The sequence below is a fragment of the Phoxinus phoxinus genome (assembly GCF_949152265.1).
Source record: "Phoxinus phoxinus genome assembly, chromosome: 5".
Classification (NCBI taxonomy): Eukaryota; Metazoa; Chordata; class Actinopteri; order Cypriniformes; family Leuciscidae; genus Phoxinus; species Phoxinus phoxinus.
Window position 1 is genome coordinate 41,496,071 of NC_136880.1, and position 20,801 is coordinate 41,516,871.

Consider the following 20,801-nt stretch of genomic DNA (forward strand, 5'->3'; position numbering starts at 1 on the left):
GGTAACGGCCGTGCGCGAGGTAAGTTCTGGCGGAAGATTGACCTCTGACCCGAACGCGTAAGCACAGAGGATAGAACAAAACAAAACACCAGTCATTAATTAGAAATCTAAACTAAAACGAGAAATTTCAAAGAGAAATGTGGGAGGAGCTTCAGTTTGCTCTATTTGTTTGACTCTCACCTAAGCTTACTATTCATCCCATAGATATCAATATAAAGCTAGATGTCTTAAGGCGGAGTCTCGAACGGCATCACCCGGCGGCCATCTTGTCACAGGCAAGCTTTCTGTAAGGTCAGTGATCTGCACGAACACAAATACTCTTATCTCGCTGAAATCTTGACGGATTTACAAACGGTTTGGTTTCTTACAAACGTTATTAACGTGGCTATAATTCTGGATGCTTGAACATGTTGAAATATATAATATTATAATTATTCATAAGTATGCAGTGTCATAACTACATCTCTGACGTTTATAACAAACCAACCCGTTTGAAAATCGGTAGAAAATTGAGCAAGTTATGGTTATTTAAAAAGTACATGCACCATTAAAACACAATGTTACGAGTGAGCGAGCTGACTGTGGCAAGATGGCCGCCGTGTGCGGACGTCGACCTCCATTGGCCAGCAGCGCGGACGAGACATCTAGCCTTTATTATATGATATCTAAGATTCATCCGTCATGCGTTGGGTCAGAGGTCACTCGTCCGCCTGAACTAGACTCATGTTACCAGAAGCAAGTGATTAAAGTTTATAAAGTTATAAATATGGATAGTTTTCTAATGGCTTTGCTTCAGAAGGCCTTAATTAACCAACTGGAGCTGATTACTTTTATGACGGATGGATGCGCTTTTCTGGGCTTAAAAAAACATTCACTCCCATTATAAAGCTGGGAAGAGCCAGGATATTCTTTAATATAACTCTGATTGTGTTAGCCTGAAAGTCATATACACTATGATTGCTTGAGGGTGAGTAAATTATGGTATCATTTAATTTTTTGGGGTGAACTATGCCTTTAATATTTATAAGATAAGTCTTTGCCATATGATTCATAAAATGTGCTTCCTGAACTAATACAAGACCTCATACCTTCACGGCAATTACTTACATAAGTCTGTGCCTCAATGTCATTAGTGTGTGTGTGTGTGTGTGTGTGTGTGTGTGTGTGTGTGTGTGTGTGTGTGTGTGTGTGTGTGTGTGTTTGTGTGTGTGTGTGTGTGTGTGGCCGGTCAAATTCCTTTATAAGACTTGGCTTCAGGCCTGGGATTCATTATCCTTTCAACCCCCCATTATATTAATGTAGGCTAAAAATGTATATACACATAATATAGGCTACACATTAAATATATAATAAACACATTATAGATATTTAAATATATATATTAAATATTTTTTGCATTGCAATAAAGAAAATTTGAGGGTAAATGTCATTAAAACAATGTAAAAATGCAACACACAAAAAAAGTAATTCAATGCAATTCTCATAGACTGGAAAGTGATGTGCAAATAAGTAATAATAAACATTTATTTAGTTTAACATTGGTATATATAATAATAAAAAAACATCAAACCACAGTGAAAATAAATCTTGCAGGCATCAAGGGTACAAAATGGTCCCACAACAAACTATTAAAGACTTATTATTGCCAAAAAACAGTCAAATTGTTCTAAAACATAATGCTTTTACAACTTTCTTCATGTCTTTTGATACATTCGCATACATTTCCCTAATAATCAGTTTATTTACTGACACTTGTTGTGTTTTATGACACTCATTTTTACTGTTTTAAGTATAACTTTCCTCTTTATGTTCTTCAAAAGAAAGAAATTAACAGCACTGACCTTCCAGGTTAGAAAAAATGTAGTTTTAAAAAAGGGAAACCTTCTAACATGCAATTATTGGTCATTATCTTTAAATCCAAACACCGTTAAAGGAGTATTTTGGGTTTATGTATTTGTATTTAATGGCACAAATGGCAGCAACAAGACATTATTTATCATTATTTAATGGACCACGGTCGGTGCATTATGAAATAAACATAGAAAATAATGGATGGAAGTAACTTAACTTACAACATAAAACCAGAGACACATAAAACATCGCTGGAATGATTGACAACTGAACTTCTTCATGGATTTCTTCTGTGGTTTTCTCACAAGCTGTTGAGCTCTTGGAGAGTTTGATCCAGGACTTGATGCATCTCCAGGTTCTGCTCTTTCGCCTCGGCCAGACTCTCTGAAATAAACCAGCATTACAAGACATACATTTACCGATTCCATATAAACATCAATGATTGCAAATATCTGTGCAATTTTTGAGAACAGATTTCATAACAAACCTGCTCCCTCCAGGCTTGAAACCAGTAAACTACTGTATAAACCACAGCTGGGTTACGGAAGTAAAATCCCATTCATTTTGACTCCACTAAGAATATTTTTATTATTATTGATAATTCATAAAGCTGTTTAAATACAGTAATACAATGTGCTCTGAGATTTTTTAAGTGATAATATATGCTTCTGTAGGAGCCACAAGTGTCAAACTATTTTTAATAAAATGTGTTATTATGGAAATGGAAACCAAGTACACTCTAAAAAAAGCAGGGTTGTTTTAACCCAAGTTTGGGTCGAATATGGACAAACCCAGCCGTTGGGTTAAATTTTTAAATTGCATTTTAAATCCAATGGGTTTGTCCATGTTTGACCCAAAATTGGGTTAAAACAACCCTGCTTTTTTTAGAGATTATGTAACCAAGTCAACCTTATTATGTTGCATATATTTGAATATTTTGCAGTAAAAAAATTGTATAAATATTTTGAAAGTCTCTTGAGTTCTTATAAATAGCCTAGATATCAGTACTACAGTATGCAATATTATATCTCAGCAAAAAAAAATCAGAATAAACCTTGTATATATTATGAATATATTACATTATGAATATACATCATGATTGTTGTTGGCTCTATGAATTGCTTTTGTTCCAGTATTGTAATAATTTTGCATTAAATTGTCTACTAAATGCATAAATGTAAATGTAAGCGCTATATTCAGCATTATGCAATACAAAAGAGGATCATTCACATTTTTTTATATGAAGTAATTATCAATTGTGTTGTATAACCCCTTATATTGGCACAGCCATTACATATTTAAAACAGTAATATCCTATACTAAACCTAAACTAATCTTGACAAACTATATATTATTTGAAAGCTTACAATCTCTAGTTTACATATTTGGTGATTGATTTTCAAAATACATTACAGAGGAGCCGTAATTTATCAATTTGCAACAAGAATATGTTCATACTCCTAATGCGTGTTCAGACCTTTATTTTGAAATAGTGATGAACATGAAAAATCATGAAAGAATGGTAGAAACCTCAGTTTGTTTTCATGTCAAGAGTTCAAAAGATAGCATCCATTCAATTGTTTTAGAAAAAAAAGGTCTGAAAATGTTTTGAATATAAAGAAAACAATAATAGATTCAGCATTAGTTATGTGGCAGCGAGCTATAATGCACATACGTGTTCTTCTGTGTTTCTTAGAGGTTAAATTCATTTCAAAATCTGCCAAACTCCCAGTATTACTTCTGAATAGGATGTCTACTTCATAAATTGTATGAAAATTGTAAAAAATAATGGTTCAGATCACTCAAACATATGGAAATGGAGGCGCCCTTATATGGGCAGTGATGTCAACTAGTGGAGAAGTGTGGTACTGCGCCCAAACTAAATCTCACTGAAAGCTCATTTTCTGAGATATCAACCTAACATTTGAAACACAACTTGCTCAGATTTTTGGCTTTGATTTTTTTTGCATTTTTAGAGTCCTCCAGGTTTTGAAAATATATATTTTATATAAAATATGAATAATTAAATTTTTAACATTGTACATTTTCATAAACTCAAACTTCTATAACTTTTTTTCTATTTAACTTTCTTAATTTTTTTGCACTTCTACAAAAATCTGCCAAATGTCTTCTTAAAAACAAGACCAAACTTACATCTATATTCCAAAGCATTCTTGAATTACAACCATTTAAGTTCGGGATGTGCATTTTCATGTCTATTAAGAAAAAGGGGGGTGCCGCTTAAGGGGATAAAAAAAGTTGATAAGTGCTTCTTTATTACGAAAAGAGCTACAAAGGTGACTAATAGGAGAAAGATGAAGACTAGACTCAGAGAGAGTCAAGAAAAAGCAAGAAATTGAAAACAAGTGGGAGTGTTCAAAGAGCAGAAAATATTTATTACATTTTAGAGGAATAACCAAACTTTGAAAGACTGCAGATATGTAAGGCACCAGACAAACAGAGGCACAGCCAATCAGAACGCCACAGGGTAATTTATGCAGAGCAGCAATGCCTGATTGAACTTGATCTTAGTAATAATGATGCATCTGTCTTTATTACAGAGTAACATCTATAGGCACTCGTAATATTCAGCTCAAGCACTGCCGACACATAAACCTTTTATAATGAGGTCATGTCAGTGAGGGCAAGATCCAGCTCCTCACTAATGGCCTTGAAATTCTGCTTCTGCGCATAGACTTCATCTGGAGGTCAAAGGTCAAGAGCAGAAAGGAGATGGCAGGAGGAAGCAGGAAACGGGAACAGGAAAGAAAAGGAGGAAAAGAAAGAAAGCAGTCAGTTCGACAGGTCCGAGTGGACAAGACACAGCACATCAAGTCTTCGGACAAAATCTTGGGCTGCGTCCGAAATCACAGACTCTCTCTCGAGTACGTACTACATTCGCCATGTTGTCATTATCATGTGACCTACAGTGTCAACTTCCCTGCCATTCATAAATCCTCTCCCGTGGCATCATGGGAGAGTAAAGTGTCCATCATATGCACACTTTAGATGCGCACTTTATGACTAAGAGTACTGTGAAATCGGACATACTCATTTTGTCACATACTATCTTTCGCCTACTATATTTTAGGGAAGTATGCGACTTCGGATGCAGCCTTGATTTTGTTTTTGGGCTCTGCTAGAACAGGTTTTCATGCTTGAATGTTCAAAAAACATTATTCTCCAATCCATTGTTGCGGCTCCTCTCTTCCCAGTCTGTCAGTAACGCTCTGTTTTAGTTCCTGTCTCTATGAAGCCCCTCCTTCTGAAAAGCACACTGTGCTCTGATTGGTCGGCTGGAGCAGTGTGTTATGATTGGTCGAGCGTGTTTGTTAAATGTCCCGCCCCTTTTCATATCCATCAGTTTTAACACACTACTAACTAACTCAACCAGGCCCCGCCCCTTTATTCCACCCTGGATCACAAAACCAGTCACATGACGCACGGGTATATCTGTGGCAATAGCCAACAATACATTGTATGGGTCAAAATTATCGATTTTTCTTTTATGCCAAAAATCATTAGGATATTAAGTAAATATTATGTTCCATGAAGATATTTAGTAAATTTCCTACCGTAAATATATAAAACATGTATTTTTGTGAGTGAATGCAGCACAATCGTGAACATAAATGCACAACTTTAAAGGAGATTTTCTCAATGTTTACATTTTTTTGCCTCAGATTCCAGATTTTCAATAGTTGTATCTCGACCAAATATTGTCCTATCATAACAAACCACACATCAATGGAAAGCTTATTTATTCAGCTTTCAGATAATGTATAAATCTCAATTTCAAAAAATGCACACATGTTTTGTGGTCCAGGGTCACATATGCCTTGGGTGTTTGCGTCTTCATTTATTACTATAGCGCTTTATACAGTGCAGATTGTTTCAAAGCAACTTCATAAAATATGAGAACAATTCAATTTCAGCTGTTAACAGCTCTACAGAAGACATTAGTGTCATTATTCAGCTCAATCAGTTACATTTTTGATAACATTTTTGATAACAATGTCAATGTTGCAAAGTTCATTAATTCTAAAACAAATTCAATTTAGCTATATAGCAGCTCTACAGAAGATACTGTAAATTGCACAATAGTGTCATTATCCAGCTTTTTGATAACGTAGTCAAGCCAAAGGCTAACCGTATCAACTACCGTTATTTGTAAGCGATATAAACGCATTATGATTCTGATACATCGACTTTTAGACGAGCCTGTATAACTCGCTCTTCCACTTCTTCCGAATCCCTTCGTGCAGCATTTACTACAGTAAAGTTGAGCGACTGGATCTCTGAGCTGGTGTGAGTGAGTAGAGGCGGGGCTAATTTGCATATTCGTGTGTCCGCATATACTAAATGAAGCGAGAGATATTTTAAGGTATGAAGAAATAAAATCTGAACACGTTTAATTTTGTGTCATTTTGATTTTGGTGATTAACGATGAGTTTTAAGGGGTAAAATTATTGACTACAGGGAGACTTTAAAATAAAATAACATGTCATGCTAGCACTATTACCGCTCTTCTTTCTTTTAACTACAATGAACAGACAAATAAAGCTTGACTAGCGGCCGCACACAGTCAAAGGGGACAAAGGTTCAATAGTGACGTCATTGGTGCGGGAGGAACCGTGAATCACGGCTGGAGTAACTTACCCTCAAGGTCATCGATGGCCTTTTCCAGTTTAGCCACCGACCTTTCAGCAAACTCTGCACGAGTCTCGACCTGAGGGGGAAACACACAGAGGGAAAGATTGAGTGAAACGTCAGAGAATGGCCATGAAATATACTCAACACAAAATGCAAATGCATGTGTGTGTCCATTATACGTTTCATCTGTGACACTGGACCACAAAACATGGGTCATTTTTTTGAAATTGAGATTTATACATAATCTGGAAGCTGAATAAATAAGCTTTCCATTGATGTGTGGTTTGTTAGGATATGACAATATTTGGTTGAGATACAACTATTGAAAATCTGGAATCTGAGGATGCAAAAAAATTTAAACATTGAGAAAATCTCCTTTAAAGTTGTGCATTTATGTTCACGATTGTGCTGCATTCACTCACAAAAATACATGTTTTATATATTTACTATAGGAAATTTACTAAATATCTTCATGGAACATGATCTTTCTCCGAATGATTTCTGGCATAAAAGAAAAATTGATAATTTTGACCCATTCAATGTATAGTTGGCTATTGCCACAGATATACCCGTGCGTCATGTGACTGGTTTTGTGATCCAGGGTCACATTTATCTAATAATGGCACATCTGGTTTAATGCAAGGAAACTCAAACGCCGCCTAGTTCAGTATAATAAGATTGCACGCTTGCTATGAGATACACACTGTATTGTGTACTTGTGTGCTTCTGGAATAAGATGAAAGACTTGCATGCAAAACTATTAGAATAAACAGTTGTTTTATGTTAAACTTTCTCACCTCTTTCAGTTTATCAGTGAGAACTTTGACCTCGTCTTCATACTTGTCCTCTTTCTCCGAATACTACAGAGAAAAAACAAACAAACAAAAGGTTATTTAGACTATTGGTTGGTTCTCAACTTTGCTTTAAAACTCAGATTTTACAGTAGCAACATAATACATGATATATAATGTAATTGGCTCCCTGATGAATAGCTTTATTCTGCTCTAATAAGTCGCTTTGGATAAAAGCGTCTAAATACATAAATTAAATTATGAAATGCATAAGCCCGACAATATATAAAAAATACTACTATGACATAAACTGAATACGAAAATTCACAATTTTGTAAATAAATAAACAATTGCACAAGTGTGATTTACCAGCTTTACACTGAACAAACTCTGAGCTAAATATTGTTTTATGATTAGCCATAATACATACTGGTGGATGAATTTGTGCAGAGTTTGACTGGACGTCACATTTTAACATTTTATTCTCACTTTGAAAAGTTCATAAGCTTATTTATTTAACTGTCCTAATTATGCATATTTAAATGTTCCGTTGTATTTAACTAAAGTGAAACTAAGCTTTTGATCAACTTTACACAAGACTTTACACAGAAATCCGTTTTGCCCCATGGAATTATGGGTCATAAGTCATCTGACTTACCTTATCTGATTGAGCTTCTAAGGACTTGAGATTATTGGTTACATTTTTCAGTTCTTCCTCCAGATCTCCACCTTTACTGTAAAAAAAATTAATAAATATATTTATATATAAAATGTTTGTATTCTTCACCTTTTTACAGCTTGAATGGAAGTTCCTAACCAAGTATTTTCATAACATCAAGAGTTTGCTTATCCATATTGATCATTACGTCATAATCCATTAACTTTCAAATATTTAATACGTTTTTCAACCAGCTTGGATCAGCAAGACACTATAAAAGCTTGTTTCTGCCATAGAATAAAAAAAATTATATCTCATTATTCAGTCTTTATTTCTCGCAATTCCAAGAGTATATCTCGAAATTCAGATTTTATATCTAAACCGGGAATTTCAAGAAATTGTGAGAAACCACCTTAAAGTGAACATAAAATCAAATTGGACTACTTCATGTTCCTAAAAAAATGTGTCTTTATAATCTTTAATAAAAATGCCAGCTTGCAACTAAAATGGGTTTTGATCTCTGTTGCATTTTGACTTTAAGATGTTTTTTCTAGCAGAGCACAGACCTGTACTGAATCTGATACAAGTTTAGCTAAGCAACTTCTGATTGGTTAAAGAGGACCTATTAATGCCCTTTTACAGGTTTTAATGCTTGAATGTTCAAAAACACATTATTTTTCACATAATAATAATAATTAATAATAATAATGTACATTGTTGCAGCTCCTCTCTTCCCAGTCTGTCAGTAACCCAGGCTGGGTCCCAATTTGCCTACTTATACTACGACCTAAAAGTATGTACTCTTTTTGTGAAGAAAAAGTATATACTTTTGAGTGTGTAGCAAAAAAGTCGGCAAGCTTTGAGACATACTACTTCGTCATCTTTAACGGACAGATCTGTCGCGTGCATCATGTCACTGTAAACTGCCCTGTCAATCATCTTCTCACAGTTAAAATCCTCCATTCAATCTAATTTAATTTCCTACCGTTTCGGAGAGAAATGTAGTAGTACGTTCATCTACCAGTCGTGGGTCTTTAAATGCGGAGACTCTCCTCATGTGTTTGCAATTTGAATTAATGATGCATTTAAAATTTAATGGCTAAACGTGTCTTTACAAAAGTTCACAATGCTGCTGCAGATGCAATATAATGTGGACAACATTGAATAAATACTTTTTCGTCAGGTTAGAGATACTGATAATTAATCACTCAAACCCCTTTATCTAAACCTCTCTACATAACCGCCAGACTCGCGCGTCCTCCATGTCTGTAGTTTTTTTAACACTTTTCACTCGTGTTTGTAGTTCTAACCGAATCCTCGCCCAACGCGCGATGGGTTATGGGCAATATTAGCCGTTAGAGTGTTCATCGATCTGCACTTCGGATTCTGACCGGAAATAGTAGACCATCCGGGTATCTTTGGAACAATTCATTTTACATACTACGATTTGGGACGTACTAATTCTACTTTCGAATACTATTTAGGACGGATAGTATGCGAATTGGGACGCAAACCCAGTCTCTGTTTAGCTCCTCCTTCTGAAAATCACACTGTGCTCTGATTGGTCGGCTGGAGCACTGTGTTGTGATTGGTCAATCGGAAATGCCCCGCCCCTTTACCATAACCGCCAGTTTCAACAAACTACTAACTAACTCAACCAGGCCCCGCCCCTTTATTCTGCGTATTAATTATTTAAATGAGGAATATTGTGACGTGTTCGTTCCCGGAAGAAAACTCAAGACTACAATGGAGGCGTTTCAGGAGTTCAGAAACACTGACACTGATATAGAGAAGCTTTTTCATGTTAAAACAGCAACATTACACACTAAAGAAAGATGAACATGTAAAAAAGCACATTAGGTCCTCTTTAAAAAAAACTGTGTTGAACTTTGTGGGTACTAACAGTTCTGCAATCTCTGCTCTCTCTTCTGCCCTTTCCAATTCACCCTCCAAAATCACCAGCTTACGAGCGACCTGCAAACACACACACACACACACACACACACACACACATGAACTCAGAGAGGATATTTACAGAACCACTCCTGATTGAACTGATCAAGTGTCTGTAAACTGTATTATAAGTGTGTGTGACGGACCTCCTCGTATTTGCGGTCGGCCTCCTCTGCGATGTTTTTGGCTTCTTTGAGCTGTATTTCCTGAATTTCCATTTTCTCCTCGTCTTTCATCGCACGGTTTTCAATCACCTTTATGCCTCTGGATGCAAAACACACACAGATAAACACATACACACATGTTTTTTTATGCATTTTATTGTGGGCCATTCTTAGTGAACAATTTTATTCAATAAAAAATGCATGCATTTTAGTGTGCAACTGATGTACATTGATGTGTCATTGACATCCGATTATAGTTTTTGTTAATTTTTTTTTCTTTTCTTTTTTAAATCTTCTTTTTTTCTTTTTTTTTCAGTTCAAATTTTAATAATTACATTTTTTTTTTTTATAAATGTTTTATTTATTATATCTAGTTGATTTTTTATTTTAGTTATTTAAGTAGATAAAGTTAAACTAAGCAGAAATAAAATAAGTTTGTTGTTTTATAATTTTATTTTATTTCAGTAAATGTTTATATTGTTACAAATAACAATTTTATGGTTCTAGTTTTAGCTTTAGTTAACAATAATAACCCCGATGTACATTAAATAACACTTGACACATTATGCAAAGCAGAGTATTGCTAAACTCAAAAATCTGCAGTGAAATAAAGCTAACAAAAATTAAACAAACTCTTTAGCCATTAACTTGTGTGTTTTATCTTATTAACTGAGCTACCATTATGTTAAAGCGAAGACTGAACACAGAGGGTATTGTGTCTGTATTGTATAAAGCGATACAGAAATTATGTTGACTTGACTTGACCCTGTGTGCACAGATGCGTGTGTCGTGTGTGTGTGTGTGTGTGTGTGTGTGTGTGTGTGTGTGTGTGTGTGTGTGTGTGTGTGTGTGTGTATAATACTGACCTCTCGCTCTCATCCGCCGCCTTCTCGGCCTCCTCCAGTTTCTGAAGCGCAGTGGCCAGTCTCTCCTGAGCCCGGTCCAGTTCCTCTTCCACCAGCTGGATCCTGCGGTTCAGAGCGGCTACGTCACCCTCCGCCTGAGCACATACAGAGAAGCAGTGGTTAAAGATCCCTGTTATAATCGAAAGGATCAAAGATCCTAAAGGAACAAGTGGCGCTCACTGCAGAGCCAAATTATCCTCCCATAACGCCCAGAGAGGGAGAGCTGGACGTCAAGCTCCGCCCATTATGAGCAGAGAGGGGGAGCTGGGCGTCAAGCTCCGCCCATTATGAGCAGAGAGGGGGAGCTGATGTCAAGCTCCGCCCATTATGACCAGAGAGAGGGAGCTGGATGTCAAGCTCCGCCCATTATGACCAGAGAGAGGGAGCTGGACGTCAAGCTCCGCCCATTATGACCAGAGAGGGGGAGCTGGATGTCAAGCTCCGCCCATTATAAACAGAGAGGGGGGGCTGGATGTCAAGCTCTGCCCATTATAACCAGAGAGGGGGAGCTGGATGTCAAGCTCCGCCCATTATGACCAGAGAGAGGGAGCTGGATGTCAAGCTCCGCCCATTATGACCAGAGAGGGGGAGCTGGATGTCAAGCTCCGCCCATTATGACCAGAGAGGGGGAGCTGGATGTCAAGCTCTGCCCATTATAACCAGAGAGGGGGAGCTGGATGTCAAGCTCCGCCCATTATAAACAGAGAGGGGGGGCTGGATGTCAAGCTCTGCCCATTATAACCAGAGAGGGGGAGCTGGATGTCAAGCTCCGCCCATTATGACCAGAGAGAGGGAGCTGGATGTCAAGCTCCGCCCATTATGACCAGAGAGGGGGAGCTGGATGTCAAGCTCCGCCCATTATAAACAGAGAGGGGGGGCTGGATGTCAAGCTCCGCCCATTATGACCAGAGAGGGGGAGCTGGATGTCAAGCTCCGCCCATTATAAACAGAGAGGGGGGGCTGGATGTCAAGCTCTGCCCATTATAACCAGAGAGGGGGGAGCTGGATGTCAAGCTCCACCCATTATAACCAGAGAGGCGGAGCTAGGCATGTGAAAGCTTTCTACACACAAAGAGTGAAAGCTCATTCTTTCAGTTTGACTCATTTGAATGAGAGTTTGTTCCTCTGGCTCCTGCACAGATCACAGTGGGCCTCACGACTCAATCACGCATGACATTATCATACCATTATGACTCCTTAAAAGTCACAAAGCAAAATGGATACAAGGAAAATATCAAATGCTTTGGGTCTTCAAAGCACAAATATCTTACAATATATAAAAGTTACATTATGTTTCATTAAAGTATTTAATCCTATACTGTATAATATTTTATATATGAATTCATATTATCAACGTGATCAAAACTTTGCTGATAAACCCAATCTACTACATGCCGTCTGTTTTACATTGCTTTATATGTTGTAAACTACTACAGAGCTTTTATCGTAAAGCCAAGCACTTAAATAGCATAGCAGATATAGAGTGATGAATGATATTTATATGTATTTTATGTAAGTATTCTGCTATACTGTTATAAGATCTCATTGGTTTACATTAGAAGCTATCAGAATTTCATCTTACTTTTTGTCCAATATATACCAGCATCTGAACAAAACTGCATATCTTTCATTTTGAGTCTCTGAATGAAACTGAGGTGTTTTTTTCTTCCATGATTATGAGCTATTCTCACTATATGAGCCATAAAAGCCTGATGCATCAAATATGATACAAAACTTGCAAACTTTATTTTATATTTCCTTTTATATTTTATCAGAGGGTTCAATAAAGTGTTCCATTAAAAAAAAAAAAGAAAAAAAAAAAAGATTATTATTCAGGCTTTACAGGGTTAACTCCGTCTTAGATGTTTCTCCTAGACACAAATGCCTACATTTTCTTACAGTATAAGAGTTTAGAGCTATACAATGAATGCGAATAACAGCTCAGAAGATCATTTGAGACTGAGGTCAGAAGGAGGTTTGTCCGTGAAACCATTAAATAGTAAATCAACTAGTGCTGATGCTCCTGGAGAGCATAAATCTGTTCTATATCTTCAGGAGGTGAGGAACCAGATCATAAATCCTTTCAGATCATTGCATCTGCTGCATGTATTTAGTAAGTGACAACACGTGCCTTTCCAAAGCTGTATGGCTGAGAGATTCAGAGCAAACTGCAACAAATAGGACAGGAAGTGAGGATGTGAAGAATGTTTGCTGCTGTGTTCCATTCTTAGAAGAAAAGGTTCTAAATGGAACTTTAAAAGGTTCCATCAGGCTCTATAAAACCTTTCAGGGGTTCCCATCATGTTATAATGTTAAAGCAGGTCTAAGTGAGCAGAAATGATGATGAGGTAACAGGGTTGATGTTTGATGTGGAAAACGGCTTGGAGTTTTTTCCAGATTCAGTCATGTACTGTACGCCCACTTCAAAAATAACTTTTTTCTCACCTCCAGGTTAAAGTGGCTTTCCAAACCCTCGCTGGGAGACAGTATTTTAGTGTACACATTCAACACAAGCTGATTTAAAACCCATCAAGTTAATCACGCCAGAAGTCCATTTCTGTATAGACACAAACCTTAAAAGTCTTGACTTCAAAAAAGAAAACTATTGAACATTTTTCCACTATTATTGCCCTAAGTTCATTTAACACTGGATGACTATAGAGGGGCATGTGGTCACATTATGGGGTAAGTTGTCACAATGGGAACCTACTTTTTATTGGCACTGATTTGTACTAGCCATATTCAACAACTTACATGACAACATATCTTCAGCAAAAGTAAAACAATTAAATAAACTTAAGAAGAAGAGGATAAAATTACACAATTGAAAACACATGTGACATTTAGCCCTGATGAGGGCTAAATAAATAAACAGGGCTTTTTCACAGTACATATGAAAGCGCTAAATGCCTCATTCATTCATTCTGATTACACAACAGCTTGTTTTCTCTAGCAATGGTTTCTAAATATCAATGAAGGAATAGATTTTAATTTAAACCTTATTTTAAAAATGCCAGATTGGGGCAAATCGTCATGATATTTATTTGCCAAAACAATGGGTTGATATTTTTAGCATATTCTTATGTGTGTTTATTATAGCTTTAGGTAACATATTTTACAGTGTCAGTTAAATGCATTTCCTATAGTAATAACATTAAATTATGCATAATTACATGCATGCAACTAAACATAAACCAAACCCTAATCTTATAGTAAGTATATGTATAGTTACTTAATATTACTCAGTACTTAAATGTATAATTACAGTGTAACAAAGACACCTTAAAATAAAGGGTTACTTATTTTAAGGTGTCACTGTTACAGTGTAATTATATTTAAGTACTGAGTAATATTAATAAAAAACATGTATCCTAATTACTATAGGGTTAGGGAAGGATTAGGGTTCGGTTGAGGGTTAGTTGCATGAAATTATACACAATTTACTGTTCTTACTATACATGCATGTAACAATGACACTGTAAACTAAAGTGTTACCTTGTTTTATTGTTTAAGTTCAGGATATAAATAGCAAAACCTATCAAAAGGCAGATTTTCACTATAAATGTATTTACACCACATTGTGACAACATGCCCCGCTATAGTGCCATGCTAAACTGAATACTATTGACTGGAGTAAACAATGTGACAACTAGCCCCGGTCTCACCTATTGGAATTTCTGAGGATAAAATTCATAAAAATAACATACTTAGATATAAACGACTGTAAAATAAAAAAAAGCAATTATGCAACTGGCATTGGCAACTTCAACAACACGTTCACTAAAGTGTGACAACTAGCCCCGGTCTCCGCTATTTGCGTTCAGCGAGCACTGAACCGAGTGAAAAGCGTCAGACAGCAGCAGGAGAGACAGAAAGAGGAAGAAAGATCATGGATTCCTCACTTTCTCTCGCTGGTCTCGTTCATTGTCCAGTTGCGTCTGCAGAAACTGCGCTCTGTCCTGCGCCTCGTCCGCCTGATGCTGCAAACACTGGATCTTCCTCTTCACGGAGTCTAAAGACTTCACAGACATCTCCAAACCTTACAAAAAACACCTGGGCGAAATGGCGGAATGAATCACTTCATAAGCGTGGATCCGCTGCTTAAAAAAGTCGCAAACTTTCCATTGGCGCGCGGCGCTGCAAAATGAGGAATCCTGGAAAATAGGGCAGGAATGCGCACAAAAAAAAGAAAAAAAAAGTCCAATCCCAGGAAGAAGATGCGGGTTTCAGATGACATTGGGGGTGGTGTTCCTGTTTGACTTCTGCTAGGCTACTATTATGTGCTGACTTCTGGACATATTTGGTGTTTCTTATGATGACCACGTGTGATTGCATCCTCAATGCACAGAAAATACGCACTTTTCACACTAGTTTAAATCATTAATCATTAACAATGTTAACAGAGGACATGCATCACATTGGAATTCACACAGTAATTTTTCTGAAACTACATTTACAACACACTCTCAGATGATGTATTATATTGAGTTTAATAGGGTTATTATGTTGTGGAAATCCCCAAATATATTGAAATATATATATATACATTGGATACCCAATGATGCCCAATTTTTTTCACTCATTTTTCTATAGTATAAATTTCAAACAATTACACCCCTAATGTGATTTTTAAAGCTTTGTATTTAAAAAACAATCTACAATTAAGTTAAATAAATATTATACAACTAACATGCCTGGAGGGTGCTCCGGGAGTATGGGGTCCGGGGTCCTTTGCTAAGGGCTGTCCGATCCCTATACGACCGGAGCAGGAGCTTGGTTCGCATTGCCGGCAGTAAGTCAGACTTGTTCCCGGTGCATGTTGGACTCCGGCAGGGCTGCCCTTTGTCGCCGGTTCTGTTCATAATTTTTATGGACAGAATTTCTAGGCGCAGCCACGGGCCGGAGGGTGTCTGGTTTGGGAACAACACGATTTCGTCTCTGCTCTTTGCGGATGATGTTGTCGTGTTGGCCCCTTCAGACCAGGACCTTCAGCATGCACTGGGACGGTTTGCAGCCGAGTGTGAAGCGGCTGGGATGAGAATCAGCACCTCCAAATCCGAGGCCATGGTCCTCAGTCGGAAAAGGGTGGCTTGCCTACTTCAGGTTGGTGGAGAGTTCCTGCCTCAAGTGGAGGAGTTCAAGTATCTTGGGGTTTTGTTCACGAGTGAGGGAAGGATGGAACGGGAGATTGACAGACGGATCGGTGCAGCTTCCACAGTAATGCGGTCGATGTACCGGTCTGTCGTGGTGAAGAAAGAGCTGAGCCGCAAGGCGAAGCTCTCGATTTACCGGTCAATCTACGTTCCTACTCTCACCTATGGTCATGAGCTTTGGGTCATGACCGAAAGAACAAGATCCCGGATACAGGCGGCCGAAATGAGCTTTCTCCGCAGGGTGGCTGGGCGATCCCTTAGAGATAGGGTGAGGAGCTCGGTCACTCGGGAGGAGCTCAGAGTAGAGCCGCTGCTCCTCCACATCGAGAGGGGTCAGCTGAGGTGGCTCGGGCATCTGTTCCGGATGCCTCCTGAACGCCTTCCCGGGAAGGTGTTCCGGGCACGTCCCACCGGGACTATGTCTTCCGGCTGGCCTGTGAACGCCTCGGTGTCCCCCCGGAAGAGCTGGAGGAAGTGTCTAGGGAGAGGGAAGTCTGGGCATCTCTGCTTAGACTGCTGCCCCCGCGACCCGGCCCCGGATAAGCGGAAGAAGATGGATGGATGGATGGATACAACTAACATGCTTGGTGAGTCGGATTTTTTTTTTAATCCTTCCCAGTGTGCATTTGATGTCAATTTAACATCAATATGACATCAAACAAAATGGCAAATAATGTCAAAATTGCGTCACGTGACGTTCTGTTACGTGATAGTCATATTGACGTAAAAGTGTCGATGTGTCAATTTGATGTTTTGATGTCATGCTTTGTTAGCATTTGATGTCAGGATGTCATGATGTTGATGTAATTTTAATGCTATTTTGATATCATTCAATATATCAAGCTTCGATATCAGATTAAATTGACCTTTTATAGTATATGCAATTATAGTGTCTGCTGTCATTTTAAATGTGAACTAAATGTAAACATGCTAGGATTTAAATACTGTAAATAAAAACACACATGCAAAATACACAGACCTAGGCCTACACCTTTTAAGATCTTTCAGGCTAGGTCTTTAGGATGTTGAAAATGAGTCGCATTGATTTACAATGAGTAATAAATATACTTCTTCAGACATTGTTTTGACATAAATTTCACAGCAATTTGACGTCTTATTTCCCGATCAACATCGATTTAATGTCAAAGATATTGACCTGAGATGTAGGGACCAGAACAAACATGTCAGATTGATACCTTTGTTGGGCCTCTTTACAACCACAAGGAAATAATTACAAAAAATAATGAAAATATGCATATTCATGTCATACATGGTGGTCAAAATCTTCAAGGTGCCCGCTGGGTTATATCCTAACAACAAAAAATAAAGTGACGCCCATGAGATGGCAAACTATTCTACATCATATTTAAATCATGCATATTATATTACAAGAATACACACAAATACATACGATTTTTTAAGTGGATCTGCACGTACACAGTTGTGTGTAGCTCACACACATCTGCTCGCTCGCTCATACACACTGAAGGGCTCCATATGTTCTTCAGAACACATTCTTCAGGAGAAGTGTTGTTGATTATTGGCCCTCTTACAGGTTATGGGGATCACACAACTTTCTCCCAATCGAACTGATGAACGCTGAGCTAGGAAACACGTTCTCAAAGTCCAGACAGAGATAGTTCTATTGTCAAATATGATAATCGCATGAGCCACATTTGTAAAATGTGATAAACACACACCTGACTGTGAGCGCACATTTTATATCAATGCTCCATTACTTCATTGTATGACATTGCATTACTTGCCACTGCCAGAAGAATACTTTACTCCAATTATTATTAATATGCCATTATTTATTAAACCATGAATTGTTATTCCAATGCTTTACTCACTGTTTTATAAAAGCAAGCCAAGATGATTTTACAGTTACTGTAAGGGTGTAAATCAGTTTAAGGTTTGTGTGTGTGTGTGTGTGTGTGTGTGTGTGTGTGTGTGTGTGTGTGTGTGTGTGTGTGTGTGTGTGTGTGTGTGTGTGTGTGTGTGTGTGTGTGTGTGTGTGTGTGTGATGGGCAGGTTTAGGGGTCGGGTTAGTGCAAGGGGAGAGAATATACACTTTGTACAGTATAAAAACCATTATGTCTATGAAGAGTCCCCATTAAACGTGTGTGTGTGTGTGTGCGTGTGTGTGTGTGTGTGTGTGTGTGTGTGTGTCCCCATGAGTTGGATTCATTAGATTCAGCTGCAGGTTCATTGTTTGCTTTAGTTGAATTCCTTACATTCCTGCGCTGTGTGTGTGTGCGTGCGTGCGTGCCTGCGTGCGTGCCTGCGTGCGTGCGTGTGTGTGTGTGTGTGTGTGTGTGTGTTTCTCCCCCCATGAGTTGGATTCATTAGATTCAAGGGCTGAAGGTTCATTGTTTGCTTTAGTTGAATTCCTCACATTCCTGCGCTGTGTGTGTGTGTGTGTGTGTGTGTGTGTGTGTGTGTGTGTGTGTGTGTGTGTGTGTGTGTGTGTGTGTGTGTGTGTGTGTGTGTGTGTGTGTGTGTGAAGTGAACTTCATGCTCTGCACACACACTGTTGCCTTGTATAGAAATATTACACAAGTTAGGAGATTGTGCCACAATGATCTAATTTAGGAACGTCTGGATTGTTAAATCTAATTTGTCAATATAATGAAACAGAAACAAACTATCAGTATTTTTAGAGCTTGGGGGGAGTCCATTTTCAGACAGTTTATCTATTATTTAAAGGAAATATTTCAGCAAAAAATGACAAGAATATCTCTGTTCTGCATAAGACAGCATCCTAACTTTCAATTCCAATTAACGTGAATAAACATTTGGGGTTAGTATGTTGTAACATAATAATAAGCATAAAAATAAGCATAATTCTAATAAGCATAAAAATACACATAAATATTAGGTGAAATAGGACATCAACTTTTTTATAAATACTTTTGGCATTGAATATATATGTGAAAGAATATTTATACACTGTAAAAAAAAATGTTGGTAACACTTTCTATGAAGCCTGTATTTATAATGCATTATGCTTAAATTAATTACTGTTGTTACAATTATTCATGTGATGATACAACACATTATAAGTTTGTTTATAATGCATTATACATGCATCATAATGCATTATGAATACCCTTATGATGGATTATAATGCATTATGAATACCCTTATGATGGATTATAATGCATTATGAATACCCTTATGATGCATTATAATGCATTATGAATACCCTTATGATGCATTATAATGCATTATGAATACCTTTATGATGCATTATAAATGCAGGCTTTATCTAGTGTTATAATGCATACTCTTAAAAGTTATAACCACAAATAGGTAAGTATTGTAATGTATTGTAACTGTTGTTATGATTATTTATAATTATTCATATAATTATTATTTAATTATTTATAATTTATAATGCATTATAAGAGTTAATGAATTATATTACATGCATATTGCCTTATGACAACATTATAATATGTTGTATCATCTAGAACATATTATAATGTTGTCATAAGGCATTATGCATGTAATGTAATTCATTAACTCTTATAATGCTTCATAGAAAGTGTTTTTAAATGTTGTTGTTTTTTGGAAGTTGTAAATAATACAAAGATTATACTACTATTTCAATCTTTCCACTTCAAAATTTCACGTTTAATTCAGTGTTACTTGCTTTTTCTTTGTAATTATTTTTCTTTGTGAAATTTACTTTAGCAGTTTCTGAGTGAAACTTGTTTCAGCGTAAATCATGACGTTAATGATATAGGATGATAATATAGTTTACATTTATGATTCAAGCAATCAAGATTTATATATATATTATATGTATGCGGATAAAGAACATGCAAACTTTATATAAAGAGCAAGGCGATTTTGCGACAAAAGTTGCGACATCAGTTTATGCATTCCCATTTCTGACTAAAGAAATGCATGCAATGCAATAAGTCAGTTTGGATGAAAGTGTCTACCACCAAATGCATAATGTAAATGTAAAAAAAATAAAAAAAAAGCACAGGAGTCATAATGAAATGGTCTTTTTGAAGCTTGACGTGGTTTCATTGTATGGATCAATTAAGCGTTACACAGAAGAAAAGGAATGTGTTTATTATTTACACAGTCCCGATAGTAATTCTGCAGCACATGTCTCCCAGTGCGCTGAAAGAATGCAGCTCTGGGACGGTGCACGTCACGTCCAGACAGTTTTTTATATGTTTCTCGGTTGTGCAGCTCTGGCTCTCATGCTTTGCGGTCTGGGTTTTCTCCCTGTGGGTTTCAGAGGTGGCTCTCGCCCCTAAATATCCATTTCCTCGGCATGTGAGCCCGGATTCCACAGTAAAAAAAAAAAAAAAGGGCCGATGAGTTCAAGTAAGCCTTGCTAGAAAATTGCACACTGAAGACGTTTGACGTCTGTGGGGCGTCCGGTAACAGAACGAGTGGGAAAGACATTTATTCGAGGCTGTCAATGGTAGCCGAGAAGGAATGTGGGGAAACTTTTTCTTCCCGTTTTTTTCCACATAGCTGCTGACATGCTCCCGCTATGATTAAAGCACCTTTGTCTCTGGAATGAGAACAATCTGTCTGAACCTTCGCATCCCGGCCAGGTGCAAAGATTTGCCACATGCATATAAAAGTTATGAGGGAGTTATTATTGTGATCACATGTGTTTTTGATTTTGATGATGCCGAAAA

General features: G+C 37.4%; 1 protein-coding gene across 2 annotated transcripts; it reads right to left on the bottom strand.

Moving 5' to 3' along the window:
- Positions 1–1,506: 1,506 nt before the first annotated feature.
- On the bottom strand, positions 1,507–15,183 carry tpm4b (tropomyosin 4b). Of its 2 annotated transcripts, none has more exons than XM_079612877.1 (8): positions 14,878–15,183; positions 10,937–11,070; positions 10,053–10,170; positions 9,857–9,927; positions 7,954–8,029; positions 7,302–7,364; positions 6,511–6,580; positions 1,507–2,235 (listed from the first exon to the last, which is right to left on the bottom strand). In XM_079612877.1, the coding sequence occupies exons 1-8, from the start codon at positions 15,004–15,006 to the stop codon at positions 2,153–2,155; spliced, it is 744 nt and encodes a 247-aa protein (XP_079469003.1). In that variant the 5' UTR covers positions 15,007–15,183; the 3' UTR covers positions 1,507–2,152. The 2 variants fall into 2 exon arrangements, with proteins under 2 accessions (XP_079469003.1, XP_079469002.1); XM_079612876.1 differs by lacking the exon at positions 1,507–2,235 and adding an exon at positions 4,224–4,553 and having other exon boundaries at positions 14,878–15,142.
- Between the last annotated feature and the right edge of the window lie 5,618 nt (positions 15,184–20,801).